The 20,921-nt window shown below is 57.3% G+C and overlaps 1 protein-coding gene across 1 annotated transcript; it reads left to right on the forward strand.

Moving 5' to 3' along the window:
• Window positions 1-7,132: 7,132 nt before the first annotated feature.
• Window positions 7,133-19,843, forward strand: TAF8 (TATA-box binding protein associated factor 8). The gene is made up of 8 exons (XM_029068215.1): window positions 7,133-7,228; window positions 10,574-10,730; window positions 13,474-13,572; window positions 15,974-16,036; window positions 16,746-16,870; window positions 17,688-17,835; window positions 18,728-18,870; window positions 19,148-19,843. Exons 1-8 carry the CDS (start codon window positions 7,184-7,186, stop codon window positions 19,289-19,291), a joined length of 924 nt encoding a protein of 307 aa, XP_028924048.1. The 5' UTR covers window positions 7,133-7,183; the 3' UTR covers window positions 19,292-19,843.
• The last annotated feature ends 1,078 nt before the right edge of the window (window positions 19,844-20,921 follow it).

Below are 20,921 nucleotides of genomic sequence, written 5' to 3' on the forward strand. Positions count from 1 at the left end.
CCCATTCCCACCGGGCACCAGACCTAATTCCCACCCGGTCCTAGGCCCCATTCCCACCGGGCACCAGACCTTATTCCCACCCGGTCCTAGGCCCCATTCCCACCAGACCCCAGACCTTATTTCCGCCTGGTTCCCACTAGGCCCCGGACCTTATTCCCACCCGGTCCTGGGCCTCATTCTCACCGGACCCCAGACCTTATTCCCACCTGGTCCTAGGCCCCATTCCCACTGCTCACCTGAGCTTATTCCCACCGGTCTTAGGCCCCATTCCCCCTGGACCCCGGACCTTATTCCCACCTGGTCCTACGCACCGTTCTCAGCGGGTCCCAGACCTTATTCCTCCCTGGTCCCGGGCCCCATTTCCACTGGGCCCCAGACCTTATTCCCATCTGGCTCTGGGCCCCATTCTCACCGGACCCCAGAATTTATTCCCCCCGGTCCTAAGCCCCATTCCCACGGGAACCCAGACGTTGTTCCCACCTGGTCCTAGGCGCCATCCTCACCGGACCCCGACCTTATTCCCACTTGGTCCTAGGCCTCATTCCCACCGGACCCCGGACCTTATTCCCCCCTGGTCCTAGGCGCCATTCCCCTTGGACCCCAGACCTTATTCCCAACCGGTCCTGGGCCCCATTCCCCCCAGGCCCTAGAACCTATTTCCACCCGGTCCTAGAACCCATTCCCCCCGGTCCTGGGCCCCCTTCCCCCCCCCCCCCCGGACCCCAGACCTTCTTCCCCCCGGTCGTGGGTCCCAACGCCCCCAGCCCCCGGCTGCTGTCAGGTCCGCCTTCTGTCTTCGAGAAACCCGATGAGCCTCTGCCCCCTAGCGGCCTCAATCCCTGGACGGCCGCCTGCATCTCTCCGATCGATCGATCGATCGATCGATCGATCGATCAATCAATCCATCGATTGTATTTAGTCAGTGCTTAATGAGTGCTGAGCACTGTACTAAGCCCTTGAGAGAGTACCTTAGAGAAGCAGCGTGGCTCAGTGGAAAGAGCACGGGCTTTGGAGTCAGAGGTCATGGGTTCGAATCCCGGCTCGGCCATTTGTCAGCTGTGTGACTTTGGGCAAGTCACTTCACTTCTCGGTGCCTCAGTGACCTCATCTGTAAAATGGGGATGAAGACTGTGAGCCCCACGTGGGACAACCTGATTCCCTTGTGTCTACCCCAGCGCTCAGAACAGTGCTCGGCACATAGTAAGCGCTTAACAAATACCAACAACAACATACCACATAACAGAGTTGGCAGACGCGTCCCCTGCCCACAATGATCTTAGAGGAGCCCCCCTGCCTCCCCTAAAAAATAAAACCGACGCCCACCCTGACCCCAAACGGGGATAATTCTTTCTCCCAGCGCATCCTCGGCCCAGACTGGTGGGACTTGTACAGTTACTGGAGTCCCAGACCCTCCCCCCAACGCCCCCCGACCCATTCCCCCCCCACACGCTTCTCACCCCAATAATAATAATAACGTTGGTATCCGTTAAGCGCTTACTATGTGCGGAGCACCGTTCTAAGCGCCGGGGGAGATACGGGGTCATCGGGTGGTCCCGCGTGAGGCTCACGGCCTTCATCCCCGTTTTCCAGATGGGGGAATCGAAGCACCGAGAAGCGACTTGTCCACAGTCACCCGGTTGACAGGTGGCGGAGCCGGGATTAGAACCCATGACCTCTGACTCCTAAACCCGTGGTCATTCCACTGAGCCACGCTGCTTCTCTAGCTCACGGGGGCAAGGCCAACCCGGTCCCCTTGGCCGTCCCATCTTCCTCCCAGGTGTCCACCCTCCCAGACGGTGCCCCTCACATCTCTGCCTTCCCAAACCCCTGCCCCGCACCACTGAAAAACCCAAATCCCCGTTCTCCCTCCTTCTTCGACTGTAAGCCCCGTGTGGGTCAGGGACCGTATCTGGCTCCGTCACCTGGCATCTACCCCCTAGTAGACTGAACGCTCCTCGTGGGCAGGGGACGGGCTTACCAACTCTGTTATAATGTACTGTAGGTGCTCGGAAAATGCAATTAATTTATCCATCTACTCCAGTGCTTAAAACAGTGTTGGGCACATAGTAAGCGCTTAACAAATCTTCTTTCTTGGAACTCCCGCAGGGAGAGAAGCGGGCTCTGGAAGGGAAGAGAGGGAGCCTAGGCGTGGGAGAAACCAGGGGACGAAGTCTTTCGGCTCCCGTAATAGCAGAGAGCAGACCTGAGATGATGGTATCGTTATTAATTATTATTAATAATAATGGTGGTATTATTATTATTAAGGAATATTCTCCCAAACATCTAGGATAGTGCTCTGCACATTGTAAGCACTCAATAAATATCACCGATCGACTAATGAATAATAACCGAAGAATTCGTTAAGCACCGACTCCGTGCCGAGGACTGCACCAGGCGGCCGGGTAGGTACGAAGCGGCGCGGCTCATTGGAAAGAGCCCGGGCTTGGGAGTCGGAGGTCGTGGGTTCTAATCCCGGCTCCGCCGCTTATCGGCTGTGTGACTTGGGGCAAGTCACTTCTCTGGGCCTCAGCTGCCTCATCTGGAAAATGGGGAGTAAAGACCGTGAGCCCCACGCGGGACAACCCGATCACCCGGTATCTACCCAGCGCTTAGAACGGTGCTCGGCACACAGCGAGCGCTTAAATACCCATTTTTTATCGCTGTCATCGGGGCCCACACGGGGCTCACAAGTCTAAGCAGGAGGAGGAACAGGTTTTGAAACCGTTTTACGGAGGGGGGAACCGAGGCCCGGAGAAGCGACGCGACTTGCCCGAGGTCGCACAGCAGGCAAGTGGCGGAGCCGGGATTGGAACCCGGGTTCTAGGGCTCCAGTGGGGCCTTGGTCCTGGAATCGATATTCCTCCTTCAGACTTAGAGGCGAGAACGCTTCTTTTAGCACACCGGAGGTTCGTCTTCCTCCTCTTTCTGCTTCCTCGTCGGCCGCCCTCCTTCCCCCGGTCGTTCCTCCCCGAGTACGGCCGGGCCTAACGCCGCTCCATTCCCGCGCTCGGCCCCGCTGCCGCGTCACGACGAACCAGTTTCCCCACCCTCTGATGGGGAAGGGGGGGTCTGGAGGCGATCGGCTGCGGTTTTCATTCATTCGATGGTATTTATTGAGCGCTTACTGTGCGCAGAGCGCTGCACTAAGCTCTTAGGAGAGGACAGTGCCGCAATAAACAGGCACATTCCCCGCCCACAGCGAGTCCCTCCGTCTGGGATCGGGGAGGGGGTTCAACCTCAGGTAGGTTCAAACTTTACGACGTCCAACCTTTCGACTTAGAGAAAGAATATTCGACGGAAACAGGGAAGGGGAATCGGGTGGTCCCGCAGATCGCAAAAGCGGGTAGGTGTGAAAGGACCCTTCCCCCCAGATACAGCCCAGATATACGTATCTGGCACCTCGGAGCCTTGTTTTTGTTTTGCTGTCTTTGGCTCTGCCGTCTGTCTCCCCCGATTAATAATAATAATAATAATTGTGATGTCGGTATTTGTTAAGCGCTTACTAGGCGCCGAGCACTGTTCTAAGCGCTGGGGGAGATCCGGGGTCATCAGGTGGTCCCACGTGAGGCTCACAGTTAATCCCCATTTGACAGATGAGTGAGGCACAGGGAAGTGACTTGCCCAAAGTCACCCAGCTGCCAAGTGGCAGAGCCGGGATTCGAACCCATGACCTGTGACTCCCAAGCCCGGGCTCTTTCCGCGGAGCCCCGCTGCTTCTCTAGATCAGACTGTGAGCCCGTCCACGGGCAGGGACGGTCTCTCTCTGTCGCCCAGCTGTCCATCCCAAGCGCTTAGTACGGCGCCGCGCGCACAGCCGGCGCTCAGTAAAGACGACGGAACCAACGAACGGCGGAAAGACGAAAACCCAACCCCGCGACAGGATGAGGGGGCCGCCCGCTGAAGCCTGACGCGTAGGTTCAAAACAAACAGAGAGGAAACACTTCTACACGGCGGGCGGTTAAGGGTATGGAATTCGTTTGCGCAGGAAGTCGTGCAGAGAGTTAACGGCGGCGGGTTCGACGAGGGTTAGCCGACTTCAGGGATGAGCGACTCCCAACGGGCCTCCGGAGGGACGCGTGGCAGAATCGATCGGGGATCGATCGGTCAGTCGACGGTACCGATCGAGCGCCCGCTTCGTGCAGAGCGCTCCGCGAGGGGCTCGGGCGAGCACCCTAAGCTCGTCGCCGGCCCGGGACGCGTCTACCAACTCTTGTACGGTCGCCCTGTGCTCCCCCCGAGAGCTTAGTCGGCCCTATTGCCATATTGTATTCATTCGGTAGTATTTATTGAGCGCTTACTACGTGCGGAGCACTGTACTCAGCGCTTGGAATGGACAAATCGGTAACAGAGACAGTCCCTGCCCTCCGACGGGCTCACGGTCTAATCGGGGGAGACGGACGGACAAGGACGATAGCAATAAACGGAATCGGGGGGGGGTCGTCTCATTAAAACAATAGCAAATAAGCAAGCGCTTGGCACGGCGCTCTGCGCGTAGTAAGTGCTCAATAAATAGGATCGGCTGCCCGTTGGGCGCTCAGTAAGCAGTGGGTCGATAATGTGAGCCCACGTGGGACGCTAACTGTGTCCAACCTGATCGGCCTGTATCTCCCCCGACGCTCAGAACAGCGCGAGTCACTTCACTTCTCTGGGCCTCGGCTATCTCATCTGTAAAATGGGGTTCGAGACGGTGAGACCCACCTGGGACGGGGACCGTGTCCAACTCGATTTGCTCGTATCCACCCCAGCGCTTAGTACGGTGGCTGGCACATAGTAAGTGCTTAACAAATACCATCATTATTATTGACCGTTAATAAGTGACTTGTCCGGGGTCACACAGCAGACAAGTAGCAGCGTGGCTCAGTGGAAAGAGCCCGGGCTTGGGAGCCAGAGGTTATGGGTTCGAATCCCGGCTCTGCCACCCGTCAGCTGGGTGACTGTGGGCAAGTCACTTCACTTCTCTGGGCCTCAGTGACCTCTTCTGGAAAATGGGGATGAAGACTGGGAGCCTCACGCGGGACCACCCGATGACCCCGTATCTCCCCCAGCGCTTAGAACAGTGCTCTGCACATAGCGAGCGCTTAACAGATACCAACGTTATTAGCAGAGGCAGGATTAGAAGCCACGTCCTCTGACCCCCTTGCCCCCCACTCTTGCCACTAGGCTACCCGGCCTAGTGGGTAGATCATGGGCCTGAGAGTCAGATTGGGACTCTAATCCCGGCTCCGCCACTTGTCTGCTGTGTGACCTCGGGCAAGTCACTTCACTTCTCCGGGCCTCAGTTCCCTCATCTGTGAAATGGGGATTGAGACTGTGAGCCCCACGGGGGACGGGGACTGTGTCCAACCCAATTATCTTGTGTCTATCCCAGTGTTTAGGACGGTGCCTGGCACACGGCAAACGCTCAACGTGAGAAGCAGTGTGGCGTGGTGGATAGAGCACGGGCCCGGGAGTCAGAAGGTCATGGCTTCTAATAATAATAATGATGGTATCTGTTAAGCAGTTACTACGTTCATTCATTCAATAGTATTTATTGAGCGCTTACTGTGCGCAGAGCACTGGACTAAGCGCTTGGGATGGACAATTGGGCAACAGATAGAGACCATCCCTGCACCGTTCTGAGCGCTGGGGTAGATGCAAGGTGATCAGGTTGCCCCCCGTGGGGCTCCCAGTCTTCATCCCCGTTTTCCAGATGGGGCGACTGAGGCCCAGAGAAGCGACTGACCCGAAGACACCCAGCTGGCAAGTGGTGGAGGCGGGATTAGAACCCACGACCTCTGACGCCCAAGCCCGGGCTCCTCCCACTGAGCCCCGCTGTAATGGCTGTAATGAGAAGCAGCGTGGCTCAGTGGAAAGAGCCCGGGCTTTGGAGTCAGAGATCGTGAGTTCGAATCCCAGCTCTGCCACTTGTCAGCTGTGTGACTGTGAGCACGTCGCTTCACTTCTCTGCGCCTCAGTGACCTCACCTGGAAAATGGGGATGAAGACTGGGAGCCCCACGTGGGACAACCTGATTCCCCCGTGTCTACCCCAGCGCTTAGAACAGTGCTCGGCACATAGTAAGTGCTTAACAAATCCCAACATTATTATTATTATTATTATTAATAATGGCTCCACCACTTGTCTGCTGTATGACCTTGGGCAAGTCGCTTCACTTCTCTGGGCCTCAGTGACCTCATCTGCAAAATGGGGATGAAGACTGGGAGCCCCAGGGGGGACCACCTCATCACCGTATTATCTCCCCAGCGCTTAGAACAGTGCTCGGCACATAGTAAGCGCTTAACAAATACCAATGTTATTAGAGAAGCAGCGTGGCTCAGTGGAAAGAGCCCGGGCTTTGGAGTCAGAGGTCATGGGTTCGAATCCCGGCTCTGCCACTTGTCAGCTGTGTGACTGTGGGCAAGTCGCTTCACTTCTCTGGGCTTCAGTGACCTCATCTGTAAAATGGGGATGAAGACTGTGAGCCCCACGTGGGACCACCTGATTCCCCTGTGTCTACCCCGGCGCTCTGCACATAGTAAGCGCTTAACAAATACCAACATTATTATTATTATTATCTCCCCCAGCGCTTAGAACAGTGCTTGGCACCTAGTAAGCCCTTAATGATGATGTTGGTATTTGTTAAGCGCTTACTAGGTGCAGAGCACTGTTGTAAGCGCTGGGGGAGATACAGGGGAATGAGGTTGTCCCACGTGAGGCTCCCAGTCTTCATCCCCATTTTCCAGATGAGGGAACTGAGGCCCAGAGAAGTGAAGGGACTTGCCCCCGGTCACCCAGCTGACCGGGGATTCGAACCCATGACCTCTGCCTCCCAAGGCCGGGCTCTTTCCACTGAGCCCCGCTGCTTAACAAATGCCATCGTGATTGCATATGATTAAATACCATGATTATTATTAACAAATATATTAAAAAAAGGCGATTTGATCGATGAATTGTTAGAAGAGCGGGGCGGGAGGCCCCACCCCCCGCGAGGCGTCCAAGGGGCCGGGGAAGGGCGCCACCTGCCGGCCAGATTCGGCGACTGCAGGCGGCGGCCTCGAGGGGGCGGTGCCAGGGGCCGATGACGCCACGCCGAGGGGCGGGGCCGCGGCCGTGACGTGATGACGTCGACGAGCCCGGCCCCGCCCCCACGCTCGGACTACAATTCCCATCTTGCCCCGCGCCGGCCCAGCCCGACTGGCTGCAAGATGGCGGAGGCGGCGGCAGCGGCGGGTGGCGCCGGGTCGGGGACGGTAAGCAGCGGGCGGGTCGGCAGGGCCTGAGCGGGTCGGGGGCGGCCGCCCGGCGGTGCCCGCGCCGCGGGAGGAAGGGGCCCGGCCGCCCTCCGTGCCGGGGGCGCCCGGCCGAGGCTGCGTCCTCACCGGAAGCCCCGAGCCGCGCGGACCGAGCGCCCTGACTGGCTGGTTCTCCGCCAATGGGGATGCAGAGGGTCTCCGGGGAGGGCTTCTGATCGGTCCGGATTGGGGGAGCCCTCTCCTTTCATTGGCCGCCCCCATTCGCCTCTGCGCCAATGGGAGTGTGGAGGGCCTCGAGGAGGAAGCCTCCTGATCGGTCGGGATTGGCGGAGCCCTCTCCTTTCATTGGCCGCCCTCATTCGCCTTCTCCGCCAATGGGGGTGCGGAGGGCCTCGAGGGGAAGGCTCTTGATTGATTGGTCGGGATTGGCGCAGCCTTTCCTTTCAGTGGCCGCCCCCTTTCGCCTTCTCCACCAATGAGGATGTGGAGGGCCTTGGGTGGGGGAAGGCTCTTGATTGGTCCAGATTGGCGGAGCCCTCTTCTTTCATTGGCCGCCCCCTTTCGCCTTCTCCACTAATGAGGGTGTGGAGAGCCTTGGGAGGGGGAAGGCTCCTGATTGGTCCAGATTGGCGGAGCCCTCTCCTTTCATTGGCCGCCCCCTTTCACCTTCTCCGCCAATGGGGGTGCGTAGGGCTTCGAGAGCAGGCTCCTGATTGGACGAGATTGGCGGAGCCCTCTCCTTTCATTGGCCGCCCCCATTCGCCCAGGGGTTAAAGGAGACGCGGGGTCGTCGCCTCCCATAATAATCATTATTTTATGATCGTTCATTCATTCATTCGATCCTCTTTATTGAGCGCCTACTGGGTACCGAGCACCGTACTAAACGCTTGGAAAGTGCACTTGGGCCATAAAGAGTGGCAATCCCTGCCCACACCGGGCTTACCGTCTAAACGCTTACAGTTTGTTAAGCGCTTTCTACTTGCCAGGCACTGTACTAAGTGCGGGGCTAATCATTCATTCATTCAGTAGTATTTATTGAGCGCTTACTATGTGCAGAGCACTGGACTAAGCGCTTGGAATGGACGATTGGGCAACAGATAGAGACAATCTCTGCCCCATATCGGGCTCACGGTCTAAAGAGGGGAGACAGGCAGCAAAGCAGACAAAACCAAACAAGACCACATCCTCAAGATAAATAGGATCAAGGAGATATACCCCTTATTAACAAAATTAATAGGGTAATAAATAATATATACAAAGGAGCACAGTGCTGAGGGGAAGGGAGAGGGGGAGGAGCAGAGGGAAAGGGAGGGCTCAGTCTGGGAAGGCCTCTTGGAGGAGGTGAGTTTTAAGTAGGGTTTTGAAGAGGGGAAGAGAGTCAGTTTGGCGGAGGTGAGGAGGGAGGGCGTTCCGGGACCGCGGGAGGACGTGGCCCGGGGGTCGACGGCGGGATGGGCGAGACCGAGGGACGGCGAGGAGGTGGGCGGCGGAGGAGCGGAGCGTGCGGGGTGGGCGGTAGAAAGAGAGAAGGGAGGAGAGGTAGGAAGGGGCGAGGTGACGGAGAGCCTCGAAGCCTAGAGTGAGGAGTTTTTGTTTGGAGCGGAGGTCGATGGGCAACCACTGGAGGTTTCTAAGAAGGGGAGTGACACGACCAGAACGTTTCTGCGGAAAGATGAGCCGGGCAGCGGAGTGAAGAATAGACCGGAGCGGGGAGAGAGAGGAGGGAGGGAGGTCGGAGAGAAGGCCGACACGGTAGTCTAGCCGGGATATAACGAGAGTCCGTAGCGGTAAGGTAGCCGTCTGGGTGGAGAGGAGAGGGCGGATCTCGGCGATATCGAAAAGGTGAGACCGGCGGGTCTCGGTAACGGATAGGACACGCGGGGCAAACGAGAGAGACGAGTCGAGGACGACACCGAGATCGCGGGCCCGAGAGACGGGAAGGACGGTCGCGCCGTCCACGGCGGTGGGGAAGTCCGGGAGAGGACCGGGTCCGGGAGGGAGGATGAGGAGCTCAGTTATATTCAGGTACATGCAAATGCGCCGTGGGGATGGGAGGGAGGATGAAGGAAGGAGCGAGTCAGGGTGACGCAGAAGGGAGCGGGAGAAGCGGAGAGGAGGGCTCGGTCAGGGAAGGCTTCCCGGAGGAGCTGTGGCTTCATCGAGGCTTTGAAGTGGGGGAGAGCAATTATCTGCCTGATAGGAGGAGGGAGGGCCTTCCAGGCCAGAGGCAGGATACTCGAGCATCCCCCTACCCCGTAGCACTTAGCATGTTGAAACCTGGTTGCCTTCCTTGCTTGTAATATATCTTTTAATATCCCTCTCCCTCCGTAGATCGTCAGCTCCTCAAGGGCAGGGATCCTGCGGACTAGCATCTTTGTCCCCCTCCCGGCTGCTCAACGGGAGGGAGCGAGGAGCAGCGTGGCCTACCGGAAAGGGCCCCGGCCTCAGGGGCGGAGGACCCGGTTTCTAATCCCGGCTCCGCCACCTGCCTGCCCTGTGATCTTGGGCGAGTCACTTCGCTACGCTGGGCCTCGGTTCCCTCATCTCTGAAATGGGGATTAAGACCGGGAGCCTCATGTGGGACGGGACTGCGTTCAACCCGATTCGCTCGTACCTACCCCGGCATTTAGTACGGTGCCTGGCACCCGGTGAGCACTTAACAAATACCACAATTATTATTTTTATTATCAGTAGTAGTATTCTGTGCTCAGTGAAGCTCATTGTGGGCACAGAATGTTTCTGCATATCGTTACAGTGTACTCTCCCAAGCACTTAGTACCGTGCTCTGCACACAGAAAGCGCTCAATAAATACGATTGAGCGAATGAAAGAATGAATAGTATTGAGTGATTTTTAATTGCACATTGAAAAGCGGCTGGTACTCTGGGCATGAGCGTCATAGTGGGGAACTTTTTTTTTTTAATGGCATTAAAAAACGTACTCACGGTCTTCATGGAGAGCTGTGTGTCAAGCACTGTACTAAGCACTGGGGTAGATACAAGGTAAACAGGTGAGACACAATCTCTTTCCCACAAGGGGCCCAGAAGTCAGAAGGACCTAATCCTGGCTCCAACGCTGGTCTGCCGGGTGACCTTGCAGAAGTCATTTCACTTCCCCGGGGCTCAGTTCCCTCACCCGGAGAATGGGGATGAAGACCGCGAGCCCCGTGCGGGACGGGGACCGGCTCCAACCTGATGAACTCGTTTCGACCCCACGCTTAATACAGTGGCCGGCACCTAGGAAGCGCTTTACAGATACCGGAAAACAAACGCCCAAGTCATGAGGATGGAAATCTTTTCCTCCTCCGGGTCTGATTTTTTTTCTCCTTTTCCTTCCCCGCCAGAGAGGTGGAGGGAAGCAAGGCACCACCCCCGCCGATAACTACTACCTGGCCCGGCGGCGGACCCTGCAGGTGGTGGTCAGCTCCTTGCTGACGGAGGCCGGCTTCGAGAGCGCCGAGAAGGCGTCCGTGGAAACGCTGACGGAGATGCTGCAGAGCTGTGAGTACGCCGAAACGCCGGCGTCTTCCCGCCGGGGCCGCCGAGGGAGGAGGACGGGGTTTTAGAAGCCACGAGGCCTAACGGGTAGGACGGGGTCCTCGCCGGCCTGCCGCCTGATCGTGGGCAGAGTTGCTTCACTTCTTGGGGCCTCAGTTTCTCCATCTGGAAAATGGAGATTCAATCCCTAAGAAGCAGCCTGGCCTAGCGGATAGAGCACGGGCCTGGGTGGCAGAAGGTCATGGGTTCTGAGCCCGGCTCCGCCGCTCCGTGTGCTCTGTGACCTTGGACACGTCACTTCGCTTCTCTGGGCCTCAGTTACCTCATCTGGAAAGTGAGGATTGAGACGGGGAGCCCCGCCCGGGACAGGGACCGTGTCCAATCTGATTTGCTTGTGTGCACCCTAGTGCTCAGTACAGTGCCTGGCACGTAGTAAGTGCTTAATAAATGCCATTATTATTATTATTATTACCTGTTCATTCAGTGGTATCTAGTGAGCTCCTACTTCGTGCAGAGCACTCTACTAAGCCCTGGGGATATTATGGAATAACAATAAACAGACACACCTGTGCTCTTTCCTACTTATACTGTGAGCCCCATATGGGGCAGGGACTGTGCCAACCTGTTTATTGTGTGTCTCCTCCAGCGCTTAGAATAGCATTTGACACATAATAATATTAAATTGTGGTATTTGTTAAGTGCTCACTGTGTGCCAGGCTCTCTACTAAGCCCTGGGGTAGATGCGAGGTAATTGGATTGGACCCGGCCCTTGCCCCACAAAGGGCTCACAGTCTTAATCCCCCTTTTACAGATGAGGCAACCGAGGTGCAGAGAAGTGAAATGACTCGCCCGAAGTCACACGGCAAACAAGTGACGGAGCTGGGATTAGAACCCAGGTCCTCCTGACTCCCAGACCCACGTTCTCTTCACGACACCGTGCCGCTTCCCTTAATATTAATAATAATAATGTTGGCATTTGTTAAGCGTTTTCTGTGTGCCAGGCACTGTATTAAGCGCTTAAACGCCTTAGGAAGTGTTTAACAAATACTGTACTACTACTGTGACTTAGTAGCCCTCTGCTCCCTCCCCCTTCCCCCCCTTCACCTCCCCTCGGCTAAGCCCCCTTTCCCTCAGCACTCTGCTCATTTGTATATATTTTTATTACCCTATTTATTTTGCTAATGAGGTGTCCATCCCCTTGATTCTATTCGTCGTGATTACGTTGTCTGGTTTTTGTCCGTCTGTCTCCCCCGATTAGACCGTGAGCCCCGTCATTGGGCAGGGATGGTCTCTATCTGTTGCCGAATTGTCCATTCCAAGCGCTTAGTCCAGTGCTCTGCACATAGTAAGCGCTCAATGAATACTATTGAATGAATGAATATTCATAATAATAAGCAGTGCGGCCTAGAGGATAGAGCAGGAGCCTGGGAGTTAGGAGGACCAAAGGCAGGGAACGTCGCAGGGACGCGGGAGCTGCCGGACTCCGGGGCGAAGGCTCTCGGGGGTCCCCGCGCCCACCCGCCCCCTCCGACGGCTGATTCCTAGCCAGGGGCGGCAGAGCCCATCCACGCCTGGCAGGATTTTTTCCCTCGTGCCAGCCCGCCCTGGCAGCCCGCCCACCGGTCCCCATTGGTGGCGGTCAGCTGGCGAGAAGAGGGGTCGTTTTGGAGACCCTGTACGTGGCATTCAGGACTCTTTTTATTAAGTGTTTTGAATGAACTTTCCTCTCGGTTGCCCCAGGAGTACAGTATAATAATAATAGCAAAATGATCGGGGTGTTTCTCCGCTTGCTCCGTAAGCGGTTACTGGGCTAAGCACTGGGGGAGTTCAGGATGATCAGATGGGACCCAGTCCCCGTCCCACATGGGGCGCCCACTCTAAGGGGGAGGGAGGGACCGGTATCGAATCCCCATTTCACAGTCAAGGAAACTGAGGCCCAGAGAAGCGAAGCCACTTGTCACACAGCAAACGGTTGGTGGAGCCGGGATTAGAAACCAGGTCCTCTGTCTGAGTCCCAGGCCCGGGCTCTTTCTAAAAGGGCTCGGGGCAACCCGGGAAGTCTGTGGCCAGTCAGGGATTAGACCCTAATGCCCTCTTTGGCCTGTTCAGTTAGTTCGCCTCTCTGGAAGAGCTTCCCCTTTGAGAGATTTATAATCGTCGTCCTCATATTATCGTCGTCATCGCTCTTACGGTATTTGTTAAGCGCTCAGGTAGATACAGGTTGATCGAGTCAGACCCAGTCCCTGTCTCCCATGGGGCTCGCAGTCTGAAGAGGAGGGGGAGAATCCCCATTTTACAGTTGAGGAAACTGAGGCAAAGAGAATTGACTGGCCCAAGCACACACAAAAAGCAACTGGCAGGGCGCCGGGATAAGAACTCAGGTCGTCCGACTCCCAGGCCCGGGCTCTTTCCGCAGCTCTGCCCCTTGTCAGCTGTGTGACCGTGGGCAAGTCACTTCACTTCTCTGTGCCTCAGTTACCTCATCTGTAAAATGGGGATTAACTGTGAGCCTCACGTGGGACGACCTGATTACTCTGTATCTTCTCCCGCGCTTAGAACAGTGCTCTGCACATAGTAAGCGCTTAACAGATACCAACATTATTATCGGGCCAAGCTGCTGCTTTGGATCCCGTGGAAGCTTTGGGGTGGGGCCTCGGGGCCGGAGGCGGGTAATTTTGGGGAGCGGGCGGGCGGGCGGCCGCCTCGGGGACGGAGTCTGGAGTGAGGGTCCTCATTTCTCTCCTAGATATTTCAGAAATGGGAAGGAGCGCCAAGTCATACTGCGAGCACACGGCCCGGACTCAACCGACCCTCTCCGACATCATGGTTACGCTCATCGAGATGGGTGAGTAGCAAGCAAGAACTCCTCACTCTTGGTTTCAGAGCCGTCCATCCCCTTGCCCCCTCCTACCTCACCTCCCTTCTCTCCTTCTCCATCGCAGCCCGCACACTCCGCTCCTCCGCCGCCGCTCACCTCCTCACTGGGCCTCGTCAGTGCCTGTCCCGCCATCGGCCCCCGAGCCACGTCCTCCCGCGGTCCCGGAACGCCCTCCCTCCTCACCTCCGCCAAACTGACTCTCTTCCCCTCTTCCAAGCCCTCCTGAGAGCTCACCTCCTCCAGGAGGCCTTCCCAGACCGAGCCCTCCCTTTCCCTCTGCCCCCTCCTCCCCATTGCCCCTTCTCCCTCCCTCTTCTCTACCCCCCTCCCCACCCCACAGCACTTGTGTATATATGTACATATTTGTACTTCTAATTCTATTTATTTTTTATTAATGATGTGTATAGGTCTATAATTCTATTTATTTACAGTGATGCTGCTGGTGCCTGTTTACTCGTTTTGATGTCTGTCTCTCCCCTTTTAGACTGTGAGCCCGTTGTGGGCAGGGATTGTCTCTTTTTGTTGCTGAATGGTACTTCCCAAGCGCTTAGTACAGTGCTCGGCACACAGTAAGTGCTCAATAAATATGACTGAATGAATGAATGCCCTCGACCTGCGGCGGCCCTGAATCCCGTCATAATCATCATCACCACCCTGACGTTAGATAAGCGCTTACTCTGTGCTCAGCCCCGTGCTAGCGTGGGGGAAGATACAGAATAATCAGGTCAGACACAGTCCCTGTGCCACCTGGGGCTCCCAATCTAAATAATAATAATGTTGGTATTTGTTAAGCGCTTACTATGTGCAGAGCACCGTTCTAAGCGCTGGGGTAGATACAGGGTAATCAGGTCGTCCCACGCGAGGCTCACAGTTAATCCCCATTTGACAGATGAGGTAACTGAGGCACAGAGAAGTGAAGTGACTTGCCCAAAGTCACACAGCTGACAAGTGGTGGAGCTAGGATTCGAACCCATGACCTCTGACTCCCAAGCCCGGCCTCTTTCCACTGAGCCACGCTGCTTCGGGATACTGGGGCTGAATAAAAGGAGCTAGTCAGGGCCACACAGAAGCGAGTGGGAGAAGAGGAAAGGAGGGTTTTAGTCAGGGAAAGCCTCTCGGAGGAGCTCTCTGTGTCTTCAATAAAGCTCTGCTGCAGGGGAGGATGATTCAAACTCCCATTAAAGGGTGGGGTGGGGGGCGGGGGGGCCGGTGATTAGGCTAGACACCCCTCTCAGTGACCAGTAAGGTTTGAGAACTTCCGTTTGGCTAGCAACCAAGCAAAGCAGCCGGCCAGCGGACGGCCCGCTCAAGCGCCGCCCATTCCAGCCCCTCTCCAAGAAAAGGGAAGACTCCATTTCCGTCCATCGCTTCCTCTCGCCAAGTAACAGCCGGCCGTCTGCGTGGGTCAGGGCCTCCGACCCACTCCCGCTGGTTTCCGGTTAGAGGGTACTAAGCTTGGGAGGGGTCGTGTTTTCCTGGGGTATTTGGGGAAAAAAAGGCTACTCTTAGGAGTCAGAAGAGAAATAAGGGGGTCTCGGCCACGGAAGGACGCATAATACATTGCCTGGCGCATAGTAAGCGCTTAAATTCCATAACAGCAACAGAGACCCCCCCCCCCCAACCCGGTAATAATAATAATTATGGGAAGCAGCGTGGTTTAGCGGAAAGAACGTGAGCTTGAGAATCAGAGGTCGTGCGTTCTAATCCCGGCTCTGCCTCTTGTCAGCTGTGTGACTTTGGGCAAGTCGCCTAACTTCTCCGTGCCTCAGTTCCCTCGTCTGTAAAATGGGGATTAAGACTGTGAGCTCCACTTAGGACAACCCGATTACCTTGTATCTCCCCCAGTGCTTAGAACGGTGCTTGGCACATAGTAAGCACTTAAATGCCATCATTATTATTATTAATAATTCTGGTATTTGTTAAATGCTTACTGTGTGCCAGGCACTGTACTAAGCGGTACTTGCTCCCCTTATTCCTCCTCCCTCGCAACCCCACAGCACTTACGTCCCTATCTGTGATTTAAGGATATTAATGTCTGTCTCCACTTCTAGACTTTAAGTTCACTGTGGGCAGGGAATGTCTGTTATATTGTACTCTCCCAAGTGCTCAGAACAGTGCTCTGCACATAGTAAGTGCTCAGTCAATACAATCGACTGACAACTGACTGGCTAATAAATAGCACCGATCGTCGGTGGGGAGGGTACCCTGGGATGATGGCCCGAGACCTGGTGCGCGGGGGAAGATCAACACGCCCCTTTCCAGAAATCCCTTCCTGCTGCCTTCCGACCTTTACGTCGCTCCCTTCTGAATTAGGGGACGGGGGCCGGCCCCAAGGTCAACCTTCAAAACTTCGTTTCATCCCTTGCAGGCTTCAACGTGGAAACCCTCCCCGCGTACGCCAAACGGTCCCAGCGAATGGTCATCACGGCACGTACGTCGTCTCAGGGTCCCGGGCTCTCTGGGGGGCGGACGGGGAGCAGAGTTAGTCGGGAGAGGTCGCCGTTAAGGACTTACCGTGTTGCTGAGCGCTGCGGTCGAGACGAGGTTATGAGGTGGGACCCAGTCCCCGTTCCACACGGGGATCACCCATCTACCTCATCCCCGTGTCGTCGATGAGATCGCCGAGGCCCGGGGCGGGGGGGGTTAAGTGACCCGCCCAAGGTCACCCAGTGGCCGAGCCGGAACGTGATTCTGGTTCTCCGGACTGCCGGTCGCGTGCTCTCCCCTCTCGGCTCTCTCCGTGGCTCGGTCTTTACCGGATCCAGCCGCGTCCTAGGCCCGCCTAGACGAGTCAGCGGTGCCGGCCCCCTCCGCCGCCGGGCCGGAGACCCAGGTGGGAGAATCGTTCCCTCCCGTTGGCTCGGCCTGCCCGGCTCCCGTCTTTCCCACACCTTCCAGAGCTTTCCCAGAGCTCCGTGGGAGCGAGGAATTCCCAGAACAAAGCCCCAGGGCAACCGGGTAAACGCTCCCCCGCCCCCCCCGGGGTTAGAGCAGCGTGGACGTTCGAGGTTCCGGTTGTCCGGAAGACTCGATCCCGCGTCCGGCTCTGGATCCCGGGAGCGGCGGCTGAGGTTTCCGGTTCAGCAGAGCTCAGCCGAGGAAGGCCGGTCAGTAACCGGGCCTGTCGTTCTCTCTTGCAGCTCCAGTGACCAACCATCCGGTGACTCCCAAAGCCCTAACCGCCGGGCAGAACAAATCCCACCCGTCTCACATCCCCAGCCATTTTCCAGAATTCCCCGACCCCCACACCTACATCAAAACGCCAGTAAGTCAGGCGGCCCGGAAAAGAGGAAGTCCGGGTGGGGCCGTGGAAAGGGGTACCCGCCGAGGACCCCGGCAGCGGTAGCCGCCTGCCGGGGCCGCGGTCGGGGCCGGGCGGGAGGCGGGGTGGCCCGTGCTGCCCACAAGTGGCGTCGTTCGCCGCCCTAGGCCCCGGCCTCATTTGCTCGGGCAGAAATCCCGAGGCGGGGGGCACAAGGGCTTGGAATCCCTGAAGAGGGAGGGCTTCTTGGAGTTGAGAGGGAGTGGGGGGAGTGAGTCCTAGAGTGTTGAGGCAGGAGAGCTCTTGGAAAGCAGGGAGTCCTGAAGGGCAAGGGACTGTAGCGGGGACGGGGAAGTCAGTCGCTCATTCGTATTTATTGAGCACTTGATGCAGAGGACTGTCCGAAGCGCTCGGGAGACTGTGACGTATCCGATCCATTCCCAGCCCACGATGAACTTACAGTCTAGAGGGGGAGACAGACATTGATAGAATTAGATTACAGATATGGATGTAAGTGCTGTGGGGCTGAGAGGGGGATGAATAAAGGGAGCGAGTCAGGGCCGTGTGGAAGGAAGCCGAAGAAAAGGAAAAGAGGGCTTAGTGGGGGAAGGCCTCTTGGAGGGGATGTGTCTTCGACAACACGGGGGAGAGTAATTGTCCGTTAGGAGGAGGTAGGGTGTGCCAGGCCAGCGGCGGGACGTTGGCAATTGCCCCGTCGCGTCGGGTGTCGAGGGGACCCGGGGGGCGTGGGGGGGAGGACGGGAGCTCAGCCGGAGCCCACCCGACGTTCTCTCCGGTCTCTCCCTCCCCCGCCCGCTAGACGTACCGGGAGCCGGTGTCGGACTATCAAGTCCTGCGGGAGAAGGCCGCTTCTCAGAGGCGGGACGTGGAACGGGCCCTGACTCGCTTCATGGCCAAGACGGGCGAGACGCAGAGCCTCTTCAAGGATGACGTCAGCACGTTCCCACGTGAGTGGCTCCCGGGGCCTCCCATCTCACCTGGGCCTCCGCCTGGGCCGGAAGGAACGGAGCCCGTCGGCTTTCCGCCTCCGTCGGGATCGAGCCCGCGGGCTCTCCTCTGCGGGCTCTCCCGGGCTCTGGCTTCGAAGGGGGTCTTGGAGACGGCCGCGTGGGGCCCGGCTCCTTTGAAGGGCAGCAGAGGTGCCGTCTAGACAGTAGGTGCTGTCCCCTTCTAGATTGTAAGCCTCCCCCTCCGGACTATAAGCTCAATGCGGGCAGGGAATGGACCTGTTTATCGTATCGTATTCTCCCAGGTGGTTGCATAGTGCTCCGCACACAGTAAGCACTCAGTAAATACGACTGAATGAATGGATGAATGAATGCTAGGGTCCCGGGCCCCCCCGAGAAGCCGGAGCGGATTGGGACCGGGCCGCCTCGTCGGCTTGCTGAGCCTGTGGTTGGAACTGCTGAATATGTTTAGTGGAATGAGAACAATAATTGTGGTGCTTGTTGAGCGCTTACTATGAGCGAGGCACTCCGCTCAGACCTGGGGCTAGAGGTGAAATAATCAGGTCGGACACAGACCCTGCCCCACGTGGAGCTCACAGTCTAAAGGGGAGGGAGAACGGGTATTGATTCCCCGTTTCGCAGATGAGGAGACCGAGGCCCGGAGAAATGAAGGGCCCGAGACCCCGCAGCAGGCAATGGGCGGGGGTGGCATTAGAACCCGGGTCCTCTGACCGTCCCCAGGCCCGAGCTGTTTCCAACGGGCCCCCCGCTCCCCGTTGTCCTGGGCCACGGGAGACCTCGTCTTCGGCGGGTCCCTTCGAGGCGGCGTCTCACCACGCCGGTCCGCCGGTGAGAGCCCAGGCCCGGTGACCGTCTCTCTTCCCTCCTCCAGTGATCGCCGCCCGCCCCTTCACCATCCCCTACCTGACCGCCCTCCTCCCGTCGGAACTGGAGATGCAGCAGCTGGAAGAGACCGATTCCTCGGAGCAGGATGATCAGACGGACACCGAAAACCTGCCCATTCACATCAGCACGGTACAGCGGGGGGCTGCAGGGAGATTCGTTGTCTCGGCGGGCCCCCCCCGGCGAGGATCTGTACGGAGTTGCCCGGCCCGGCTCGGGCGGGGCGGGGGTGGGCGACCTTCCGCGGCCCCGATGGGAAAGAGATTCGTCCGTTCGTTCATTCAGTCGAATTTATTGAGCGCTTACTACGCGCGGAGCACCGTACTAAGCGCTTGGAATGTACAGTTCGGCAACAGAGAGCAGCTTCCCCTAGGCTCAGCCCGCTCGTCGTTACTCCTTCTCCCCGCAGGACGAGTCCGGAGCCGAGAAGGAGAACGCTTCCGTCCTGCAGCAGAACACCTCCGTGTCGGGGAGCCGGAACGGGGAGGAGAATCTGATCGACAACCCCTACCTCCGGCCCGTGAAGAAACCCAAGATCCGCAGGAAAAAGTGAAGGAAGAGGAGCGCGCTGTGGAGGGGGGGGAAGGAGGAGGAGGAAAGGGGAGCAGAGGAAGAGCCGGAGGAGGGAGAGGGAAGGGGCCCGGAAGGCTTCCGTTGCCACCGAACCCCAGCGGGCTGCTCCGTGGGCCCCTCGAAGCCGCCGGGTCTGCGGAGCCCGGTCGGTTTCCGGCGCCCTCAGCGGCGGAGGGGAGGCCGGCCGGGTGGGGCTCTGGGTCCTCTTCCTTTTTTTACGGGCTCGGAGGTGGGCCTGGAGACGGGAGAAACCAGCAGCCGTTCGGGGAGGCTCTGCGCCTCCGCGGCAGAAACGTTCTCCTCCCCGTTATGGGAGCAGAGCCGCTGTGAGGAGGAGAAGAGTCAGCCTCCAGGGAAAGACTGTAAAGACCGACATCCTAGCTACGTGTCCGGTTCTATCTCTTAGTCATTTGGCTGGGCCTTCCGGAGGAGGATCTGGAAGGGATTTAAAACAGTGAAAAGTTGTCTTTGCCTCAGTTCCTAATAAAAACGAAAAGTTGGCATCGGGGAAGCCTCAGTCCCGGAACTTTCAGGATCGGGTGCATTGTTCATTAGCAGGTGTTCATTAGACCAAACCTGGCCCTTTATCTTCTTGTTAATATGTTTCTTTGGGTTGATGGAAACAGATTTATTTTGGGGTCAGTCCAACCTGGCGGAGGGTACCAGTAGCTCTAACGATTGCTGCCAGTGCTTGGCCGTTCTTGCCCTTTGCGGGGTCAGGGCGAGCCTTCCTCTCTTCCCCCCGAGTCTGAAACTATGCAGCGCCGGAGAGGTACAGCGTTTCAATCTACCTTGTCGATCCTTCTGAGGAGCAGCGTGGCCTGGCGGAAAGAGCGCAGGCCTGGGAGTCGGAGGACCTGGGTTCCAGGCCCGGCTCCACCACGTGCCCGCCCTGTGACCTCGGGCAAGTCACTTGGCTTCTCTGTGGCTCAGTTCCCTCATCTGTAAAATGGGGATTCGGTACCTGTTCTCCCTCCTACTCGGATTGCAAGCAAGTCCTGTGTGGAACAGGGACCGTGTCTGACCTGATTAAATTGCGTCTTCCCCGCTGTTTAGAACAGTGCTGGACACATAGCGAGCGCTTAACAGATCATGTAATTATTAATTCAGAGTGGCAACTCGGAGGAGACCAGTAGAACCAGGCTCATCCCTACCGGATCTCACCAGGTCATTTTTGTTCCCAGCTGCTGCAGACCTGCCCTCCTCCCATCCCCCAGCGCTTTGATTGGTCAATCAGTGGTATTTATTGAGCACCTACTGAGCGCTAAGCACGGTTCTTAGCCTGTTTTACCGTATTGGCTTTGCATTTACTATGCATCAAACATTATTCTAAGCGCTGGGGTAGAGGATGGACACAATCCCTGTTCTGCATGGGGCTCACAGTCTAAGTAGGAAGGAGAACAGGAGAACCGAAGCCCCGAGAAGTTAAGCGACTTGCCCCAGGTCACACAGTAAGCAGTTGGCAGAGCCGGGACCGGAACCCAGGTCTTCTGACTCCCAGGCCCGTGCTCTTTCCGCTAGGCCACACTGCTTCTCACGACCGAGAACAAGCCACAGAAGCAAAGAAACACACTCCCTGCCCTTGAGGGGTGTACAGTCTAACGGAGACA

This window comes from Ornithorhynchus anatinus, chromosome 7, assembly GCF_004115215.2.
Source record: "Ornithorhynchus anatinus isolate Pmale09 chromosome 7, mOrnAna1.pri.v4, whole genome shotgun sequence".
Lineage (NCBI taxonomy): Eukaryota > Metazoa > Chordata > Mammalia > Monotremata > Ornithorhynchidae > Ornithorhynchus > Ornithorhynchus anatinus.